Source organism: Orbicella franksi, chromosome 9 (assembly GCF_964199315.1).
Source record: "Orbicella franksi chromosome 9, jaOrbFran1.1, whole genome shotgun sequence".
Classification (NCBI taxonomy): domain Eukaryota; kingdom Metazoa; phylum Cnidaria; class Anthozoa; order Scleractinia; family Merulinidae; genus Orbicella; species Orbicella franksi.
In genome coordinates this window covers 20350119-20370478 of record NC_138153.1, presented here as the reverse complement: position 1 = coordinate 20370478, position 20360 = coordinate 20350119, and the positions used below count along the sequence as shown (strand labels likewise).

Sequence of the window (20360 nt, the reverse complement as noted above, 5' to 3'; positions counted from 1 at the left end):
AAGGTTTTAATTTCCCTGGCGTCCTAAATTTTCCGTCTCTTAAGTAGATTATGAATTTTTCAGTAGTGACCTAAGATGGGTATCTTTTTTCTCGTCCTACCTTGACATCCCTAACTATAACTGTATTACATTTGTTAAAACAGTTTTTAAATGAGCGTCGTAAGACTAAAGCCAAGCCAAATACCCACCAATTAGATTACTCGGTCGATACTAGGCCAGTCTCAAACCGAAGTTAAACCAACACCAAAACCAAAGAAATTGCCTGAATACTTTCGACACTCAAATGAAAACAGCTCTAATACCATAGTTTGAAACATGTATAATTTTCAATGAGGATAAGAGAAGTGGAAGCGTATTTTAAACGTGTGTAAAATTATGGCTTCAAGTTTTCTGCACTGATTTTAATCTGTGAGACTCCTTTTAAATTAAATTTAGTTCACATGGACAGAGAAAAAATAATATAGGTTAAAATTTTCTCATTAAGTCTCCTGTCATCTACTTAAAGGAGATATGGATACATTAATCGAGACGCAGCTTCAAGTTTCGAGCTAGTTGTCCAAAGCCTTTATCACTTACATCCCAAAATGACACGCTTACGCAACGCTAAATCAGTGCTCCAGGAATGATGTCTGTTTACTTTCATCGCTCGTGATTTTAACATGGAATTCCTTCATACAGTTTTCCAAAGCGTTTTTGTTACCTGCGAAGTAAGCGGTAATTGCATTTTGGAAGAGTGACAGTTGCTTATGCATCACTTTCAATTGTAATAGCGACCGGGTTGATCAAACAGAGCCTACGGCATTACAAAGAACAGAACAAAAAAAAAAAAAGAAAGAATCGACGGCTCTGGACAACAGCTGAAATGGAGAGACAGGATCTCTGCAAAAACCACGAAGAAGGCTTGTTTTGGTCAGTAGCTCTATTCTGGTTGTAGCAGGAAATGTAAAATCTCAATGCAAGACTTTGGCAAAGCGCTACTTTGACTCGAAGTTTTTGGGTGAGTTATTATCCGAATTATGCACAATCAAGCATCTGAATAACAACTAAATTGTTGCTGCGTTCTCTGCTAACTAGACCAACGTTCACAAAGGGAAAGAAACAGGACCTACACGAAAGAAAATCGCTAACCATCAAGGATTTCTGCAAAACCAATACCTAAAAACTGAAGGCAAATATTTCCTTAGCACTTTTATTTTGTTTCCAGGATTTAAGGTCACTGCTTCTCCTGATGAAAAATGTTACCTATTTCATATTTGTTTGTAAAAGATATGATATAAATTTATAGTACTTTGTCTAATTTATTGAAAACGCGTGACTAATAAGACAGGTTATTTATCCAAGATGTGGCAGATGGAAGCTTTTGATGTATGCCAACATTTCTCTGATAAATCTACCTCCTTTCAAATGACGAAATGTCAGTAAAATTTTATTTTGAAGAATGGTCAGACAGTTTCCTTAAGAGCTGCACGCCTCAAATTATTGTAAACAAACTATATACCTTTTTTTCCTCTAAAAATCTGAGTTTGATTGCCAAGTCATCACGAAGCCGGTCAAATTTCTCTTTCTGGACATCAAACTGTTGTTTAGCCTTTTCAGCTTTAACAGCCGAAGCTGAGGTTATTGGTCCGGTTTGGGTAGACTCTAGGTCTGTTCTGTAGGCATCATACTTTATTCTGGCAGATTCATATGCTTTTACTGTCACAATAGAATCTTCCACAGTCTTGTGCACCAAGGTGGTCAGGTTGGATGTAAAAAAATTAAGTGCCTCAAGAAGAGCTTCCCCATTATGTACCAGCGATCTTTGAGACTCGGCGTTGTGGTTGAACTCATTTTGTAGCTCTGGGGATTTCATCCCTAAATCTGTGAGCGCCTCAGCAAGACCTCTTTGACTTTGAACCAAACCATGAAAATTATGTGTCATCTGCTTTGCAAGCTTTAGAACATTCGTATACTTTACTTTGGCTTCTTTTACTGAGCAAAATAATTTGTCCTTCAAGTTCAGTATCCACAGTCCTTGTACCTTTACCAAACCTTTCAGAAAGGTATTGCCTAGTATACTTGTATGTTGAAATACTCCATTTCTTTAAGTGTTCCATTTTCTGAGCAGTTCCTGATCGAACAGTGGCTTGAGAAGTGGAGTGACCATTTTGGTATGTTCCTTGTGGTGACTGCCATGACACTGATGACGACGAAGCTCCTGTCAAGATTCAGTGAACAATACGCTATATTTTTAACACCTTGCGAAATATCCCGGCACTGGGTAGTCATCTTCCTCCGCTCATTTTATGTCTGATGAATGTTGTTGGCTTCTTCAGCATCATCAGACGGAAGCTTAGGAGCACCACACGGTAAAAACTCTTATGCCGACCCCAATTAAGCGGACGCTAAGAATGGTCCCGAAATTAGCGTCCTACATTTACTTTTATAACGAGCCCCTTTCCATCGCTAAAAAACCTCTATTAAGAGGGCATCAGACTGAAATGACAATGCAAATTTTATTTCAAATTTAAGGGTGAAATGAAAAGTGATAAGTCCGTAGAGCGAAAGGACAAATTACAAATAGCATTAAAGCGAGCTTAGCTATAGTAGAGTTTAGTAGATCTCGACTATCTCTCTATTATTTGCTTGAAATGATGAATTTCAGTTTTACTCTCGATAAATGGAGCTCCCGTTTTCTCAAACCAATTTTCGTTTCGCTTGGAGTCTTTGGAGGTCCGCGAAATCTGAATTGCAGTGTACATTAGACAATTATTCCACGAGAAATGACAGATTTGAGATGACAGATAATCATCTCGAAGCGCTTTGTTGGCTATAATCACTTCATACCCAACAAGCGCGAGTGGAATAATTTCTTTTTATGAAAAACGCCCCAAAATAAAGACAACTAAAATAAAAGTAAAAACGCCCCAGAAAAGTAGCTTTACGCTTACCGTATTAGTATACCATGGTATAATTGCTTTATTAAAACCTTGGTCATTGGTTACCGCAATTGAAGAGTTTTCATTGGCTTGGCCATCATTATATATGAGCCATTATACCATGCTCTACAAATATCGTAAACGTACTGTGATTTTTTTGTGCGTTCTTATTTTTATTATTTTTATTTGAGTTTTATATATTTTTGGGGCGTTTTTAATAAAACAATTATTCTATTCACGCTTGTTGGATATGACTATATGAGATGTTTATAGCCAACGAGGCGGCCATGCATCGCCGAGTTGTCTATTTACGCACGCTCTTGGAATAATTGTTAAGTAACGGACACGTAAAGGGAAAACGTGTTTTGTTTATGAGAGGTTTACTGTAAACACGTTGCATTGCTGTTGTGAGAGCAATGTGAGATTCAGCTTATGACATTCGGTTTCAGTCAACCGGTTTATGTTCCTTTTTAATCAAACGACTCAGGAAATGGTAACTTCGAATCGATGTCCGGACGCCGTGTGAAAAGGTCCGCTTAAACTGCCGCTGATTTATAAGAGATGAAACTGCACACTCAGCCGACCAGGGTGTAATAACGCATGTACGGAGGCATTACAATGCACATTTAGCCTTTTGCTTAGCGCCGTTCTCGTTGCCATTGTCATTTGCTCCCAAATACCGAGGTTACACAGCAACTGTCTAAGTATCAAACTACAAATAGTGGATATTATGCAATTATTATCCCGCACAAGTGAAATAAATATATCGCCTTCCGGTACGTGAAGAATTATATGTAAGATGTAGACCGTTACAAGGCAGTCGCCCTGATCGAACTCAACTGTCTTTTTTATAAACAGTTTGTCATTTAATTACCCATGGGTTCTGTCTACAATTCCATCAGATTTCGATCTTTTCAAAAATATTTCATTTTCCTCTCAGGTTAAGGGTAAAAGGCCCTCGTCAAGGATAAATCAATCGTATCAAGGTGAAACAAAAGTTGAATAACTAGTTCCTAGCCCAGTCACAAAACTAACGTCCAATCAACCCATTCCAACGGCGCGAAAAACCGGAACACATGAATAAAAAGACTCTCAGTACTACTACGGCTTACCCCTGAATACTCTGTTGATATTCTTCTTTAACATCATTTTTATGGCTGAAAGTTTTTTTTCCTATCAAGTTATCAATAGCCAGGTTGCACATGCGTGGACCCTCTCGTATTTGCCGGTACCTGAGAATACCTGTACTACCTGCTGTAACCTCGACCGAACGGTAGTTGTTTGGGAGATTGCACGGATCACACTCGTCTCTTGCTGGAACTTATTTCTCCTTACAAATTTTACAAAATAACTCTACAACTCGTACTGCAATTGATTTTACTATGGTTTGTTGTCTACGGAAACCTCTAGACCATTGAGTCTCTAAACAGAAACATATTTTTATTAAACTGGAAAAGGAGACTAGGGAAAAAGTCAGTGGCGCGTTTCCCTAGTTCTACAGATCAGTAGTAAAACAACAAGAACTTACTGAAGTGTGCGTTATTCGCCACTTTGTAAACGAGAAAATATAATGGGCGAGTCTCCTGGAGAAATTAGTCGAGAGACGTCAACAAAAAGATCAGAAGCTATTCGACCCCAGCAGCGGTCCTACGAGCTTGAGATGAGACTCGGCCTAGATTTCTTTTCGTTGCTGAAGTGGCGAATGGGCGCAAAAATGCCATTCCAGCTACGTAACAAAAAGGTCCGAAACCAGTCAGAAAGGAGAGTTTTGTTTTTGTTTCGATAGTGGGTAACAGGTAATAAAGATAAAGTTAATAAAGACACTGCAGTGAAGAGGGTTTGTAAGAGACTGATTCCACTAATGTCCATTTCAGATTGGTTTGACGCTCAGCCGCCTTTCCTCAGTTCAACGAAACATGGACAAACTGGACGAGAGCATTCATTCTTTGAACGAAGCACTAAACATGTTTGGATACAACGACATATACAGAGCCGTGATCTTATCAAAGCTGAGTGTGGTGTATCGCTATAAGGGAGATTCTAAACAAAGTCTTCGCTATGCAGAGAAGGTTAAAGAAATTTCAGACGGGCAGCATGACACAAAACGTCATCCAGGTAGGTTATTTTAATTTGCAGTATTACTGACTATTTCAGTTCAACCCAATACTCCTTTACAGAACGAGCAATGCAGTATTGTTTTACAGAATAAACGAGAAAAAATTTTCTTTCAAATGCCATTAATCTTTTCAATGTTTATTTATTCGTTCGGTAGCAGAAACTTTCTTGTATAGCTTATTAAATTTTTCTCCGTTTCATACAAGTGAAGATAAATAGCTAAATTGTCTAACTAATTAAAAAGAGGCTGAAAAAGAAAAATTAAGCTGCTGAAAATCTAGGTATTGTTGACATTTTAATATCGTTATAGTTGAAAAATGCAGGGAATAAAGGAAAATGTAGTTCTTAACAATAGAACAAGGAAACAAGGTAAAGTAAGGAATTAATCTCCCCTAAGGCAAAAGCCAGGAAAAACACTGGGACACAAGTATGGCGCACCGTGACGACATGTGAAAACTATTTCTAGTATTTAACACGTAACGATTATACCTCTGTCGATCCATTCAACTTTGCGTCTTTAAACACTCACTTCTTTCGCGCAGCGGATTTAAAAAACGAACGTTCGAATCTCTGCGGAGGAAAGAGCAATAATTCCATGCCCCTGCGCTCGATAGGCAGTGATAAATTTAAAAAAAGCAGGAGATCTCTTGATTGAGTTTAAGTGCACACACTCATCTGCGAGCAAATAGCCCATTTCCTAGTTGCCTTAACCCTCTCTATCAAAGCGAGGACTGGTGCACAACCATTCATAAGAAAATGAGTTTAATTTGCATGTGAATGAAATCTCATTTTCATATGAAAAGTGGGAACCAAGACTCGCTTTGAAAAAGGGGCTAAAGATAATTCGGAAATGGCCTATTTACGCTTAACATTGTGCGTCGCAATGATGCGCAATGCGCGATTGCCATTAAAGTCGTCGACATTTTTGAAAATGATAACAAATGATCCGAAATAATGACCTTGTCGAAAACTGTACGCCTTTTGCTAGTCAAATGGCGGAATCGAGAGTTAACTTGTTTACACGGCTCTCGTCATAGACCGACTATTATTGTATTACTCAGAATTGATCAAGTCTATTGACGTATGGAGGGGTAGACCCAAATGTAGGGGAACAAGCTTCACTGTAGTGCTGAGCGTAACGTTTTCTGAACTAAATTGTTCGAAGTCCGGTTTTGGATCTTCTCGCGGATTTTGCTGCTTTATATTCTTCGTTCAGTCGCTTTTGCTGTAGGTTTTCAAGCCTTTTCATTTAAATCTTTCGCGTCAAACTCTGCTTAGCTGATTTAACTGTGGCATTCTGTGGATTTTTGTAGATTCCAGGATGACATTACCAATAAATAAACACAGGTATTAACAATAAACACACGTATTAACAAGAATTGATTAAAGCAAGAGAAGATCAAGGTAAAAGAGTTAATCCCCCACGTAGGCCTTATACTGAAAGTAATCCCTCTTAAGCTATTTTTAGACATGGTACCTAGTTCTTCCGCAGATGTTACTCGCAATCCAAACCCTGCATTGGGCCTTTGACTTTTACCAAGCTAAGATGTTTACCAAAACTTGATTATTTTGACTTTGTTTGCCTACATATTCATTGAGTGTTTTGACTTTGTTCGCCTACATTTTCATTAATTCTTTGACATTTATTAGAAAACAGATGAAGCGTTTTCGCTCAACTGTCGCTCAACTGAATGTGGCGTCTTTTTAACCAGCAGATAAGATCCTACCTTTTCCTTCACCGAACATTGTGAGAACTTTGTAGTCAATCACAAATAAAACATGTGTTAGCGCCCATGTTGTTCCCAATATGACTGTTATAATAGAATTGGTTCATACTTTTAGCTGTGCATATGTCGAGTTATGGGTGCACTTAGGAAATTTGGAAAGTACTCAAGAAGCTAGAGTTGTTCTCTACTGCACCTTGAGTGACTCTTGCGCTTCTGCGTGCTTTCCAAAACTCCCGCTTGAACCAATTCTTTAATTAACCAACTTTGGATAATGGATTTCTTACCTTCTGATTGGTTCCCTGAGTCTCGATTACCAGTCAATATACCTGTGCTTGGCTAAACGTGGAAAATGACTGCGGAGAGGGTGTTTGTAATGGCATTAAACATTTTCGACAGCATGTGGGAGAAAAATGATTGGAAAAAAAACCAGATTTGGTAAGCTTCAAAGGCAAAAAAGAGCCGCAGAATGTGTACAATTATCTTAGCTACGAAGAGTTTGATGCGAAAGATTTATTTGAAAAGGCTTGCAAATTTACAACTTACAATGTGTGTTACAGCTATTGCTACTGCATTATTGAATCTTGGGCATGCTCAAAGTGACATTGGGTATGTGGAGGATGCAGTAAAGAATCTCACCAAGGCGATGGAAATTTACGTTGCACTCCACGGTAAAAATCATCGAATTGTTGCTGCCAACCTTAACTACTTGGGGTATGCATATCTGCAAATGGGAATGGTAGAAACGGGAAAGAAACAGCTGGAAAGGGCAGTGGAGATTTTTGGACAGGATTCGCCATTACATCCAGGTAATAAGCATTGGTGTTAAATAGAGTGTTCAGCTAGTTACTAATATAAGCCGTAAATTACAAACATAGCTGATAGCAAGTGACCGGTTGCCAGACTGCATCTTTTCAGTTACACGTTTTCATCTCTTATACGGGTTAAAGAGAAAAATAAAGAATCGTCGAGATATTTAGAGGTTTGTGGCTGATATTTTAGAATGTCCTACTCCGCGAATTTCTTACAAAAGCATCAGTACATCCGTAAATAAACCTGAACTTACGCTTGCATTTAAGTGTACCAATGGCCTTTAGAAGGCTAACTTCTCTCATTTGCATCACACTACAATCCAACAAGTATGTGAAGCAAGTTCGGGGAATTTTGCTGGTTCTGCCCGAAATTCCCTCACATCCATGTTAGATTACGATGGAATGCAAATAAGCAAAGCTAGCCGTGACAAGGTCCATTCAGGTCGCTTTCAGCTTCTTAGAACTGGTGGGCATCTTTAACTCCACCATTTTCCGTTGACGATTACCACTTTGATATCATCAAACACTGGGCGTAGATAACTTCGAATTTTCTTGCTAAGTTCGCTGAGATCCCTTTGTACTGCGTCGGCCGATTTCTGATCTTTAAATAGCAAGGCAATTCTTATGGGCTTGTCTAGCTGAATTTCGTGTTGTGATTTGGCTTGATTTGGTGACTGAACGGATGAAACTGCTGATGGTAGAATCAATAAGTCGGTCGCGGAGGATACTTCAATTTCGGGAACATTGATTTGAGATAGTTACATCAGTTCAACGGAAAAAAGACCGGGCCCCAGTTGATTAAAGGGTGTAAAACCCTATCCACCCTTCGCACTACCGGGGTCTTAAGAAAAAGATGATGAAGGGAAACCGACTAGCAAAACGCGTCCACAGAAAAACAACAAACAAAGTTCTCTTACTGTCCTCAAGAGATTAAATTCTCTTGAGGACGAAAAAATCTCCTCCTGCACTAAAAAAGTCGCGTCGACAACAAGTATGAAACGTTCACTCTTGGAGACAAAATTTATTCGCACACATCGTGTTTCATTTTTCGCAGATCTTTTTTCCGTTGAACGTAACAACCCGAAATCGATGGTTCTGAAATGAAGGTACCCCCCTCGACTTCAAAAGCTGTTTGAACTGATTTATTTGTTGGCTGTCGCCATTTAAATTGATTTATAGAGAGAGCCAATTCACTGAAGAGGCTCAGCAAGGCATGCTTGATCATCGGGGAGACTGTCAAAAGTGCTGATTTAGCCTTCAGCGCATTGCAGAGTTACAAGGACACTTATGAAAACACCATGGAACACAGAGAGGTAACTAACTAAAAACCTTTTAGGCCGGACATTGCTAAGAGAAGCGAAGGACAAACTAATTGAAAGTTTACAATGCAACACACCATGTTATTGTGAAAAACACTCGCCTAAAGTTTAGGTTAATTATGTTCGGGAACATTTACCACTTTTATGGCAACTTTTTTCTTCTCGTTGACAGCGACTCGACCTTAGCATATGTCCAGAGTCGTTGCCCTTGTTTTGTCTTCACAATACTTATGATTCGATGGTTCAAAGACTGCCACTCTTTACATTAGTTGCACTACCGACAACGATGGTGAACACCTATTAACATAACAGGTTACAATAGCAACAGTTCAACACAGTGAGAAGATCAGAGACAACTTGTACAAAACACTCCGCCTATTTTGTTCTATTTAGTTTATTTTATTTCATTTCATTTCATTTTATTTTATTTTATTTTATTAGCTTTGCCTTTTTGATGCCAAAAAAAAAAAACAAAAAAAACATTACAATCAATATGTAGAGGTTTGGTAGGGACATCGCAACAGCTACGACATATTACTTGTTTACATTACGTTGCATAACCTTTCTTACTTACAATCTGCTATATTACTTGCATACATCACTAACAGTACATTACATCACCTTCTTGCAATACGTTACGTTACATTACTCACTTACAATACACTATATTGCTTCCTTACAAGCATCACTTGCAAGCTTACCATATAGGTTGCAGCACGATACACAAAACTGGAATTATTTAAGCGTTGCAAATTGAGAGTGTGACTGCGTAGTCTACGTACTGCATGCATTAATTCATGAAACTATACCACTTCTTTAAAAAGGTGTTATGTTTGTCTGTTTCACAAGGGCTATATAACGTTCAATTTCTATTTTGTCATTTACAAGATTTCTGTAATCTGCGAACTGAAATTGAATTCAATTTAATGCTCTGCAATAAAGAACGTACTTACCGATCAGAATAAGGTGGTTTTAGGGTTGAACAAGAAGACCAATTATTAAGGATCATTAAGTGCGCCGTAAATAATTTCGTTCTTAGAAAGGCTCAGGGTCTCTTTAGTAAAAAACTGATACCATTCAATAAAATCCGACCAAGAATAACTAGCATATGGACAAGATACAAATAAATGACTGACTGTTTGGTCTAGGTTTGTGCAACCTTTTTCATTTTGTAAAGAAAATTGCGAACAATCTTGTATTGGAATATTGAAAGTGTAATTTCTTAAGTCGGGAGAAAGGGTAAAGAATATATTTTCTGTCGTTCGTGAATATCAGATCCACATTGTGTAATTATTTTCTCACCCGTTGGAGGAGAGAAGTTCTGATGATCAATTAAAGATCCGTAAATTGTTTTGCACTTAAGTTTATTAACTGCAAGTAAATTGTCTGTGGCGGCTTGCTGTTTCTGTTTTTAGGTATTTTTTCAAGACACTGGATATTGCCGAAAGGAGACCGATACCGTAAAAAATTACATTTAACGTTACATTTTGTAAGACTCGTTAAATGACAGAAGTCGAGTGTTACTCTCGTCGAGAAGACTGGAAAGTTTATAGATACCGCCTTGATGCCAGCTTCAAAAATACGCGGAGGCTTTGCTAATTTATAAGACCTTATAAGAATCAATTATTCCAAACGATTTGGTCCTGTACGTCTTTCTTTGTTGTAATTATATTGTAACAGAAGTGTTCCGCCGACACCAGATAGAAAGCGCAGTAAAGACGCCTCACCCAACATATTTTTAATGCCTTAACAAATGACGTCGAATCGATCATGTCTAGCCCTCCTTTTTCTTTACTTTCAAACAAGGTAGATTTTTTTAGCCTTTGGATTTTTGTACTTCAGTCCATGCATAATCATAAATTAGCTTATTAACTTAAGTAGCGAACATGTCTGGTGTGTTCAGCACACTACAAACGAAAGTTGGCTTTGAATTGCAGTTGTCTTTACTATATTGATCCTGCCGTATATGAATATATCTCGTGACGACCAAATGGTTAGTATTCTTCTTATTAGGTGTAGTCGATCAAAAAAGTTCTTTTTGGCTGCGAGTTGTTCGTTGTATGAAAATCCTTACCACATAAATTCTGATTTAGATCGATTTATTCGTAATCCAGAATAATTTTCGAACTGGGCAAGTAAATTAAAAAGGTTGGTTAGTGACTGAACGTCTCTAAGAAAAACAGTGGTATCATCAGCATACTGCGTAAGTTTTATTGTGTTTCTGTCATCTGCTCGATGCCTTTTATTTCAATTTTGCTCCTGATGGTACCAGAATTTCCATCCCAATAGAAAGCAGGTCACAAGAGAGAGGACAGCCTCGCTTGACTCCCCTTCCCAAAGTAAACTGCTTAGTGGTAAAGCCGTCGTTTAGGTTGCAACTTCAAATGTCGCTATATATTGCGTCCATCCACTGCCGTAGTTGCGGACAAAAGTTGAAAGTTCCTGGGCAGGAATTTCTAAAGATAATTCCATTCAATGGAATTAAAAGCTTTTTCGAAATCTAGAAAAAACGGCTAAGCTGGGGATGATTTGCGTCTTGGTGAATGAAATGATATCTGTAATAGTTCTACTTTCGCCTATCAAGATGATACTTCGGAGGAAACCTAAACCAGTTACCCTGTTTTGTTTTTCCTTTTCGTTTAACGATTACGTCTGGTTCTAATTTTTTCGTTTTTTTTGTTGCAGGTGCGAAAATGTACCGTGAGGGTTGCGTACGCGTGCTCTAAGATGGGTCTTTTTGATGCGGCAAAAGAATATCTCAGGGAAGTAGAACTTTGCTTCCCCAAAGAAAAAGTAACACATCCCGAGTTTGCTGCATTTCTTCGAAAGAAAACTGAAATTACTCTTGACAGTTTCGAGTCAGTCAGATGGCCTTCAGATGAGCTGAACGTTCAAAAGATATTGTCGAAAGCAGACACGGATCTTGTCAGAGCAGAAGAAATCTTGTCCAAATCCCTTGGACGTAATCATCGCAAATTCGCCGTGACGAAGAAGGAGATAGCGCGCCTGAAAATTCTGATGGGTTTTCACGAGATTGCCCTCAAGGAAATTTGTTCAGCTCTAAAAGTGCTGAGTCCCAATGTTTCTCACTACTTGAAGGCGGACTTTTCGCTGATAAGAAGTGATGCTGAAAAGAAACTTGGACTGAATATGGCTCAAGAGCTGTCCTTAAAGAAAGCCGAAACTATTTATCGACAAACATTTGGTGATAATCATCCGATGGTTGTGTTTACTCTGCAGAAACTGTGTACTTCATATTTAGATTTAGAGAACCCCCAAAAAGCCCATGAATATTTTAAAGCTAGTGAAAAAGCTTGTGAAGTGCTTAAAACGAATCTTAAGGAGCAGCTTGATAGCTGTCAGAGCAATTTCCTCAAGAACTACAATATTAATACACATCCTATTGTAAAGCGTCAGCAGTTACTAGCTAAGAGAGTCATGCGTAATCAAGGTGCATGGTAAATCAGTAGGAACTTTCGTAAGGGCGTAGCTAGGGGGGGGCTCCTGGGGTGCCCGTGACCCCCCTTTTGTGAGCCTTTTTTGGGCAGACAACCTACAACAGGTGGCGGAAACGTAATGACAATCTGGTGAGTACCCTCACTTTGACACAGTGTGACCCCCCCTTCGAAAAATCCTGGCTACGCTCCTGTTTCGTACAAAGTAACCTAAACCGACGACTAATTCCAAAATGTTGTAAAAAGCTTTGTTGTAATGCTTGTCACATAAAAGTAAAACAATAGCAATATACAGACAGTAACAAAGGAACTTTAGTTATAAAAGTGTTGCTCTGCAGGGCTGTTTAATCTGAGCATGTACTCTGTTGTACAAATAGCTTTTTGCTATTTTTTTTTAATCCGTACTCGTAGTGAATAGAAATACCACTCCAAGAAATCTGGAGGTCTCCCAGACAAGTTTTCTTCTTTTTTCTTCAATTTATGGAGTACGATTAAGAAATATTGTTACATTTCAATTCCCAAGAAGACTAATGGAAGAAAATTGACTGTTATGGGACTTAACAATCGTAAAATTGTTCAACAAACTAGTGATCGGGAGTAAACAGCTCGAAAACAGCTGCAACTTTCAAACGACAATTTGGTCCACGTGTGATCTTGCTAAAACGTGTGTTATAGCCGCACAACTGTAGTTTTCTAGTTTAATGGGATTTGACATTATGTGAACTTTAAATGAAGTACTAGATAAGAAACTTTGTATCTCGGATGTAAGCACATAGTTTTTGTCGTGTAGAGTTTTGGCTTTGTGAAAACTGGCTGTATTACGGTCAAAAAGCTACAAATATTGTTGAGTTGAAGTATCGGCAACAGCGCGAAGTTAACCCCTTCTAAATATGAACGCTCATCAACTATCATCTCATACAAATCAAGAGCGTAATCCCTAATTATTAAATATGAAACGGTAAAAGCTTCTTGGCCGCAGGGTTTTGCAACATTGATCATACTTGTTCTCCTCGAGGCAGAATTTAACCTTGCCAAGTGTTTTCAATAATAAAGTGTCAACAACTTTACTTTTTTAATCAAACAAGGTTGTGCGTATGAATATCCTTCATTTTCAAGACAGATTATAAATGAAAGCCCAGCTACCTTGATGATATCACTATCGCCGATAGGCTCCAGGGGAAGATTTAAACACTGTGGCAAACCATTTTCACAGGGGTTTTATCCGAGAGCTTCGTGAGTCCCTGCCGCATGCGTAACGGTTTCTCGGTGACTACTTAATGAAGATATTCATATTAACAAACGCATTTAGTATTTCTACACTTTAAAATGCTAATCTTTTTTAGTATAAATCTACTAACTTTCTATCACGAGTGATGTTCTTCTATCCTGCAGTAGATAATGAGTAGCTTAGCAGTGTACAGTTGTTTACAAAATGGCGGCAGCTTCTTTGCGCTTCGAAGAGTCTGTGAAGAGGATTTAGATAATTTGCTAGTCGAGCCGATTCCAGAGAAGATAAAAGTTGTAACGGAATATAGAGTGACGATTTGGAAGTGGAAGTCTGATCTCTAGAGCCTCAGCTTAACTTTTAATTAATTTCGTGCCATTGAAACTTGAAAATTAACTCGGGTAATCGGAGCCCCCTTGGTCGTAACACTTTACGTCAAAATGCTTTGACTTTTCAAAATATGTAGTCCCCAATGAAAAGTAGGGGAAAAAGGTAAAAAACTATCCACGCAAATGTTTTCGTATTTTTGATGTGAGGGCCCCCGGTGGAACTACCCCTGCCCCCAGCCCCTTAAGGGAAGGGAATCATGGGAAATTGGCTCATCGCATGGTCTTCCAAATTGCGCGGAATGTATGGCGGAATGTGTGTCAACCCGGGGAGTGTGGAAATCAGCTGAGTTATGGGAGCCTTGGCAGGTAAGCAGCCTTTATCTACTATTTGTTTTAGATTGTTTACTTTGCTTGATGGTGAAAGTATTGTTAAAGCTGAGGGTTTAATGGTAACAAGTGTTTGCGACGTATCTCAACTTGCAAGCTAGATGGGTCAAATGCCGCAACGACGATATTTTACCTTGCGAATTATGCGTAGTAAATCCAAGGCAGTTTTCATTTTAACTTGTAAATGGAACTTATGCAAAAATTAGGTAACAATGCACGGAAAGCAATGATGGATTGTATAGCTTGGCTGGCCCATGCGATACGAACTGGCCGCAACTTTGTTTTGTCGGGTAATAATGTAAGCTTAACTTAAAACGACGAACTGAAAATTGCAGTGTTGATTGGGAATCCACTTTACGATTTGAAAGTTATACTATGTGTTACACCTCGTATGGAAAGGAAGAATGGTGAGTTTATTTCACAATTTCGGTAAAATTTAAATCCCCAAAGTTTTCTAATGTCAAAGATGCGATGATAAGACGAACAGTGGGATTAAGCGGTGTTGGACACGACTCGCAAAGCATGCCGGGAGAAAATTTCCCTAGAGCGCATTTTCATCTGATCGCTGAACAGCAAACATCTCCACGTGCTGATGGTGATGTGGAAGTATGATTTGTAGGAGGTTCGCTTGCTTCTGATGCTGAAAGAAATCTGGAACGACATCCATATCAAATGTTCCGCAGGCCAAGTGATAGTTGTAGATGACTTCTGCTCGATTTACAAAGCCACCATTTTCAGTGCTGAACAGATGATTTTAGGAATCAAAGCTTCATGGTTCGTCGAATCGCTACCGTTGAAAGATAAATTATTTCCGTTTCTGACCTCTTCGAATTCAATCGTAACTTGCCGGAATTGAACCTACCTTCGGCACTTTCCTTCTTAGATATCTCGACTTGTGTATGAAGTGTATGAGTGTATCGCTGGCCAACAACATGGTTGTTGACAGATATTATGTTTTTGTTCGACGATGAGAAAGCTGAGAAGTAAAACCTACGAAGAAAAGGGTTGAACAATTCAAAATCAAAGCAATGTTTCGTCATTGAAAACTTTGTAAAGCTTGATTAATTGAGTTTCGGCCGCTGTATTTCCTTATTAATCAAAAGGAATCTTAAACAGCTTGCTAATGAGCTATGGCTCTTTCAAAATAACAAAAATAATTTGCAATAAATGGAATTAAGAAAGCAGAAGCTTAATGGGAGAAGAAGGGTATGTTTTGCTTCAATGTAAGTGGTAAAAAATAATTGTATTCGTTCCCTGTACCAGATCACACTTCCAGCAAATTCTTGTTCAACTTGCAAATCCAAGATGAAGTATGTACTGTATGGATCTATTTAAATTTGTAGTCAATGCGATAAACACAATTTTGGTCTTGCTCAACTTCCTTGAGTGTGTTTAAAGTAAAAGGTCTGCAAATGACTTTGCCTCAGACATTGCTACTGGCAATATCAGTGTTCAAACTGATGAGAGTTTGAGATTTCTCTTCACCTAGTACTTAGTGTTGGATGTAACTTGTATTTGCTCCAAGTGTCCATTCCTTGGTTCTCAGTGCACGTGAGGCCATGTAAAAGGGAAATCGGGCTCAATGGAAAGAAGGCTTGCTTGAGTTATGTGAAATGAATGCTTTGGACAAATAATATACCTCATGCTGTTTAAAGTGGTTGCAGCTAAAATTGCAGATGGGAGATGTGAAAAAAAGACTTACATTTACCTGCAAATGATAATTCAATTCCAAAGTATGCTTTTTTAAAAATTGAATATTTGCAAAGTACTGACAAGCACAACAAAAAACCAGCAAAATAGCACAAAAGCCATATTCTGGAAACAGCGGCCAACACTAAGTTCACTTATAAAGTAGTAAATAAAACTGGAAGATTGTTAATGATAGGCATGGTGAATTAGCAATGAATGAATAGCTCATGGTCCTGACATGCCTTCATTGCATGTCCTCATATCACACCTCTGCTGAAGTTTAAGGTTCAACGTAACTTGTGTAAACTAAAGGGAGCTCTTCACCCAGAACAGTGCTATGTACGTCATTTGAAATATCTGTCAGTTTAAAATTTATTATTTACTGCAAGTCCTGTGGTCAACAACACAGCGATCATGTACTGATATTAACATTTCCTACATTGGCTGTTAAAAATTTTTTGCTAAAAAAAAAGTCTCCACAGCACTTCCTCGTGTCAACTCGTAATGACTGAGACCAACTCAATTCAGAATAATCTAGCATGTAGCTGTATCTTAGATCATCTATAGTGAGATGTTTTGACTGAGATAACTACAGTACCGCTCAAAAGTAAGTTACCACCGTCTCGCGAGATGCGTCTCGTTTCTCGTGAGACTCGTCTCGAGAGAAATGAGATGAGTCTCAAGAGAAACAAGACGAGTCTCGTTTCTCGCGAGTGCACTGGAAGTACTAATGCTACGCGTTCGTCGGTATTTGAAACCTGTTTTGTTAATAAGACGTCTGTATCGTATCGTATTGATTAGCGCGGTAGACACGATTTTCATTCTCATCAGCAATGCGTGTGTACCATGTGTTTATTATAAATTCTCAAGCGTCCAGTATTGTTTCATATACATCGGGCAAACCTTTTTTTATTCCAGCCAGACTTGCTTAACGTTTAGTTTTTGTAAATACATGCACGATAAAAGTTGAAGGTATGTGAATCGTCGGCAAGTTAGTCACTCGTGTTTACAAATATGTTTTACAGTTGTATTAATTCTCTTGTTTGTATAGATATTAAAAAAAAAGTTTGTTCGCACAACCTCAACAGCACCAAGATTTTGCCTTCAGATGCATGACTCACATACAACACAAAAAAACTCATTGCATGTAATATTTTGAAGATGATTTCTGAAAACTAAAAAACATAGTTCGAAAGGGCAATCAACTGCACAAGAGAATTTCCCTACACTGGTTAAACAATAATTACGGAAATGATCTCTCACATTTGACCCCTCTGTGGTGGTTCGGGCGCAAGTACACCCTCGCGTGCACAAATACTATCAGTGCTATCACTTATCGCATGCTCTTTGTCGTCCAAGACTTTAACAGTTTCTCTATTTGTGTTTCCATTCACTATGTGTGCTTCCTTGTTCGAAATGAGGAAAGGATTGAAACTACCATTAGAAGGATAAGCCATGCGCCTTGACAAATATCTCCCTTTGAATTTGAAAACGACGACCCTGACATTTTGACACATAGTCCTAAAATTAGACAAATCATTGTTGGTAGTATGATTGTGAAAATATAACAACATAAACAATACATAAATCATTTTATCTGAGCTCTTGTAAGTTTTACATGTTCTGCGTGTACCTTGCACTTTAGTTTGTACCATAATGTGGTTCGAAAAACATCTGACAAGTTCGACAATGGAGGAATGTACTCTCAAGTTCTAAGATTTTGATTTGGTATACAATTTTCTTTTAATGCTTGGCACGCTGGCCATTTGAGTTTGTTTTTGACTGAATTTAGTGTTTTATCGTCTTTGACTTTATCAGTTGGTTTGATTGCTCTATTGCTCACTGGCGTTTTCAACTGGTTAATGATTTGACTGTTTCGGCACGCTGGCCGAGTTTGGCACGCCCACAATGGTACTTAACTAAAGTACACCCACTTATCGTGGTTTTCGAACAAATAACACTTCAAAAGCACGCTAAAAAAGATTTCTTACCTCTATAAACTCTTCCTTTCCCACCAACGAGATGCGGCTCGATGAGATGCGAATGCAGTTGAGCAATTAACCCAGATAACCATGCTGCCGTGACGTCACAAAGTTGAAGCAACGCAATATGATTGGTCTATTCCAAGTTAAATGCACTATGATTGGTCCATTCCAAGTTAATGCACTACGATTGGTCCATTGGAGGACAATAGGTCTCTGGCATTACATCATAAAATCTTACATTACTTACATCTCTCCGGACCACTTGAGATTTTTTCCGCCTGCCTCAACTTCGCGTGGCTCTATAATGCTGCTGCCTCACCAGCCTCACATTCTTTACTCGGCTGGCTTGTTGGCAACAATACCGCGTGTGGTGCGGCTTCCTTTATTCATGCAAGAGTACATGTATTTCATATTAACGTCCAAATCATTAGTGTGGAGTTGAAGTCTTGAATCGCCATTATATAGCATTCGTTGCATAGAAAAAACAACATGCGTATGAATCAACCAAATTTAGAGAACGCAGCCTGTGAGTGTGAAATGATATTTCTAGCTCTTTCTGGTTCCAGCGAGCTCAAATTTCAACTTGCTTGCCTTATGCAAATTTTTAAGTGTTACTGCGATTGTACTGCAAATGATTTTCTAGCCAAATATCATATTTAAAAAAAATACTTGGCAAGATACCGTGCATGTAACTTGAACATCACTTGTGTTAGCGGACAGCTTTTCGGCTCTTGTTTGCATTGACAGCAGTGATTGTTTGAATTTGCAGAATGTTGATTTTCATGATTTTCGCCGATTATGTTTGTGTGTGACTTGAAACTGCGAAACTTGCATGGCAGCATTAAATTATTCATGTCATGTGAACTTCTGTTACATTAAGGCATGTTTAACATAACAACTTGGTTTAAACTACAAACAAAATTCCTGTGCCGTCATAAAAAAAAGAGAGGTCCTTACTCCCTTTCAGGGCTGCAGGTCACAATATCCTGAAAAGGTCCCTACTCCCCCTCAGGACTGCAGGTCACAATACCCTGAAAGAGGTCCTTACTCCCCTCCAGGGCTGCAGGTCACAATACCCTGCAAGAGGTTCCTAGTCCTAAGGGAGTTTAGACTCATGGTTACATGGCAACCCATCAATTCTGAGGCTATGGGGCCAAGAGTGCCTGTATGGGAGCACTTCATCCCAACCCAAAGTTTATTTGTGTATTTCAATTAGACAAATCTAAACCGTAGACAAACTCTTTACTACAATTATGCAGTCCTTGAGATTAGGCAAGGCTAATCAGTTCATTCAGTGTCTTTGATGCAGATAAACTGCATAAGTACCAATAGGATTGGTACATATTTACATACATACATACATACACACACACACACACATACATACATACATACATACATACATACATACATACATACATACATACATACATACATACATACATACATACATACATACATATATTTTTGATGAGGCAGGTCTGCGTCTGGCAACCCAGAGGGCTGGTGTGGACCTGCCATAAAATATATACCGCTAACAGTAACAAAAAATAGCTCCTAACTGTGACGTTTCGCGTAAAGAGATCTCAATACATATTGCTGTGTATCTGAAAATTAGATACAGGTACATTGGCTGTACATAGTAAAGCTAGTCAATGATCTTGTAACATGGGAGCCAAAGGCCCAGCTGAGAAGCTTAAGTAGGATATATAACTATTCATAAATTCACGAACATTGTGTATTTTGTGTGTGACATGCTTAAACCATAGGGTGGGGAGGGAGGGAAAACACGTCATAGAAGAAGGCAAATACAGTTTGCTAGCTCGCAGTGGAGGAATGAATGAACACACCACTTCTGCTCGATGCCTGGGAATTGATTGACAGTGAAATACCAGCCAATTGTGATTGGCTTAGCGTACAGTTTGTGTTACTAATGCATGTGATCACACTAAACTTTGGACTGTGAAATCCTACCCTCCACCTTTTGCATGTCACACAACCAGCACATAATCACTCATGCTTGTCCCATTAACCTAAATTTATGAGGACATAAATTAATAATTAATGTAGTAATTACATGAATACCTCATTTCCCAAAGGTGTCCACTTATACAGGTTTACCTGTACTCAAAATGTGAAATATTTCAGAGCGGGCGAAAGCACAAAAATAAACCATGTGCGCAGTAACCACAGACACAAGATCAGGTTTAAAGACATTGTTTATTTAAAGTTTAATAAATGAAGGGCCAAAATAGTAAAAAATATCAACAAAAAGAACTCAACTTGATCTGTAAAACTGATAAGAACTCAAGTAATTATATGTTTTTCTTTGCCATGTGACAAAGTAGAGAAAATTGATTACGCAGAAATGAGTTAATTCTTGACTTCAGAGGACAAACGAA

The 20360-nt window shown here is 38.5% G+C and overlaps 1 protein-coding gene and 1 pseudogene across 2 annotated transcripts in view; one reads left to right on the top strand and one right to left on the bottom strand.

Annotated features, from left to right (window-relative positions):
* Window positions 1–15298, top strand: part of LOC145497895 (uncharacterized) — a 70002-nt gene extending 54704 nt beyond the window's left edge. For both annotated transcript variants that reach the window (XM_081477771.1, XM_081477770.1), the window contains 4 exons: window positions 4793–5033; window positions 7318–7566; window positions 8749–8882; window positions 11574–15298. In XM_081477771.1, coding sequence (XP_081333897.1) covers window positions 4793–5033; window positions 7318–7566; window positions 8749–8882; window positions 11574–12350 — 1401 coding nt within the window. In that variant the 3' untranslated portion in view covers window positions 12351–15298. The remainder of the gene's footprint in view (window positions 1–4792; window positions 5034–7317; window positions 7567–8748; window positions 8883–11573) is intronic.
* Window positions 344–4067, bottom strand: LOC145497414 (arfaptin-2 pseudogene; annotated as a pseudogene).
* Window positions 15299–20360: the final 5062 nt, after the last annotated feature.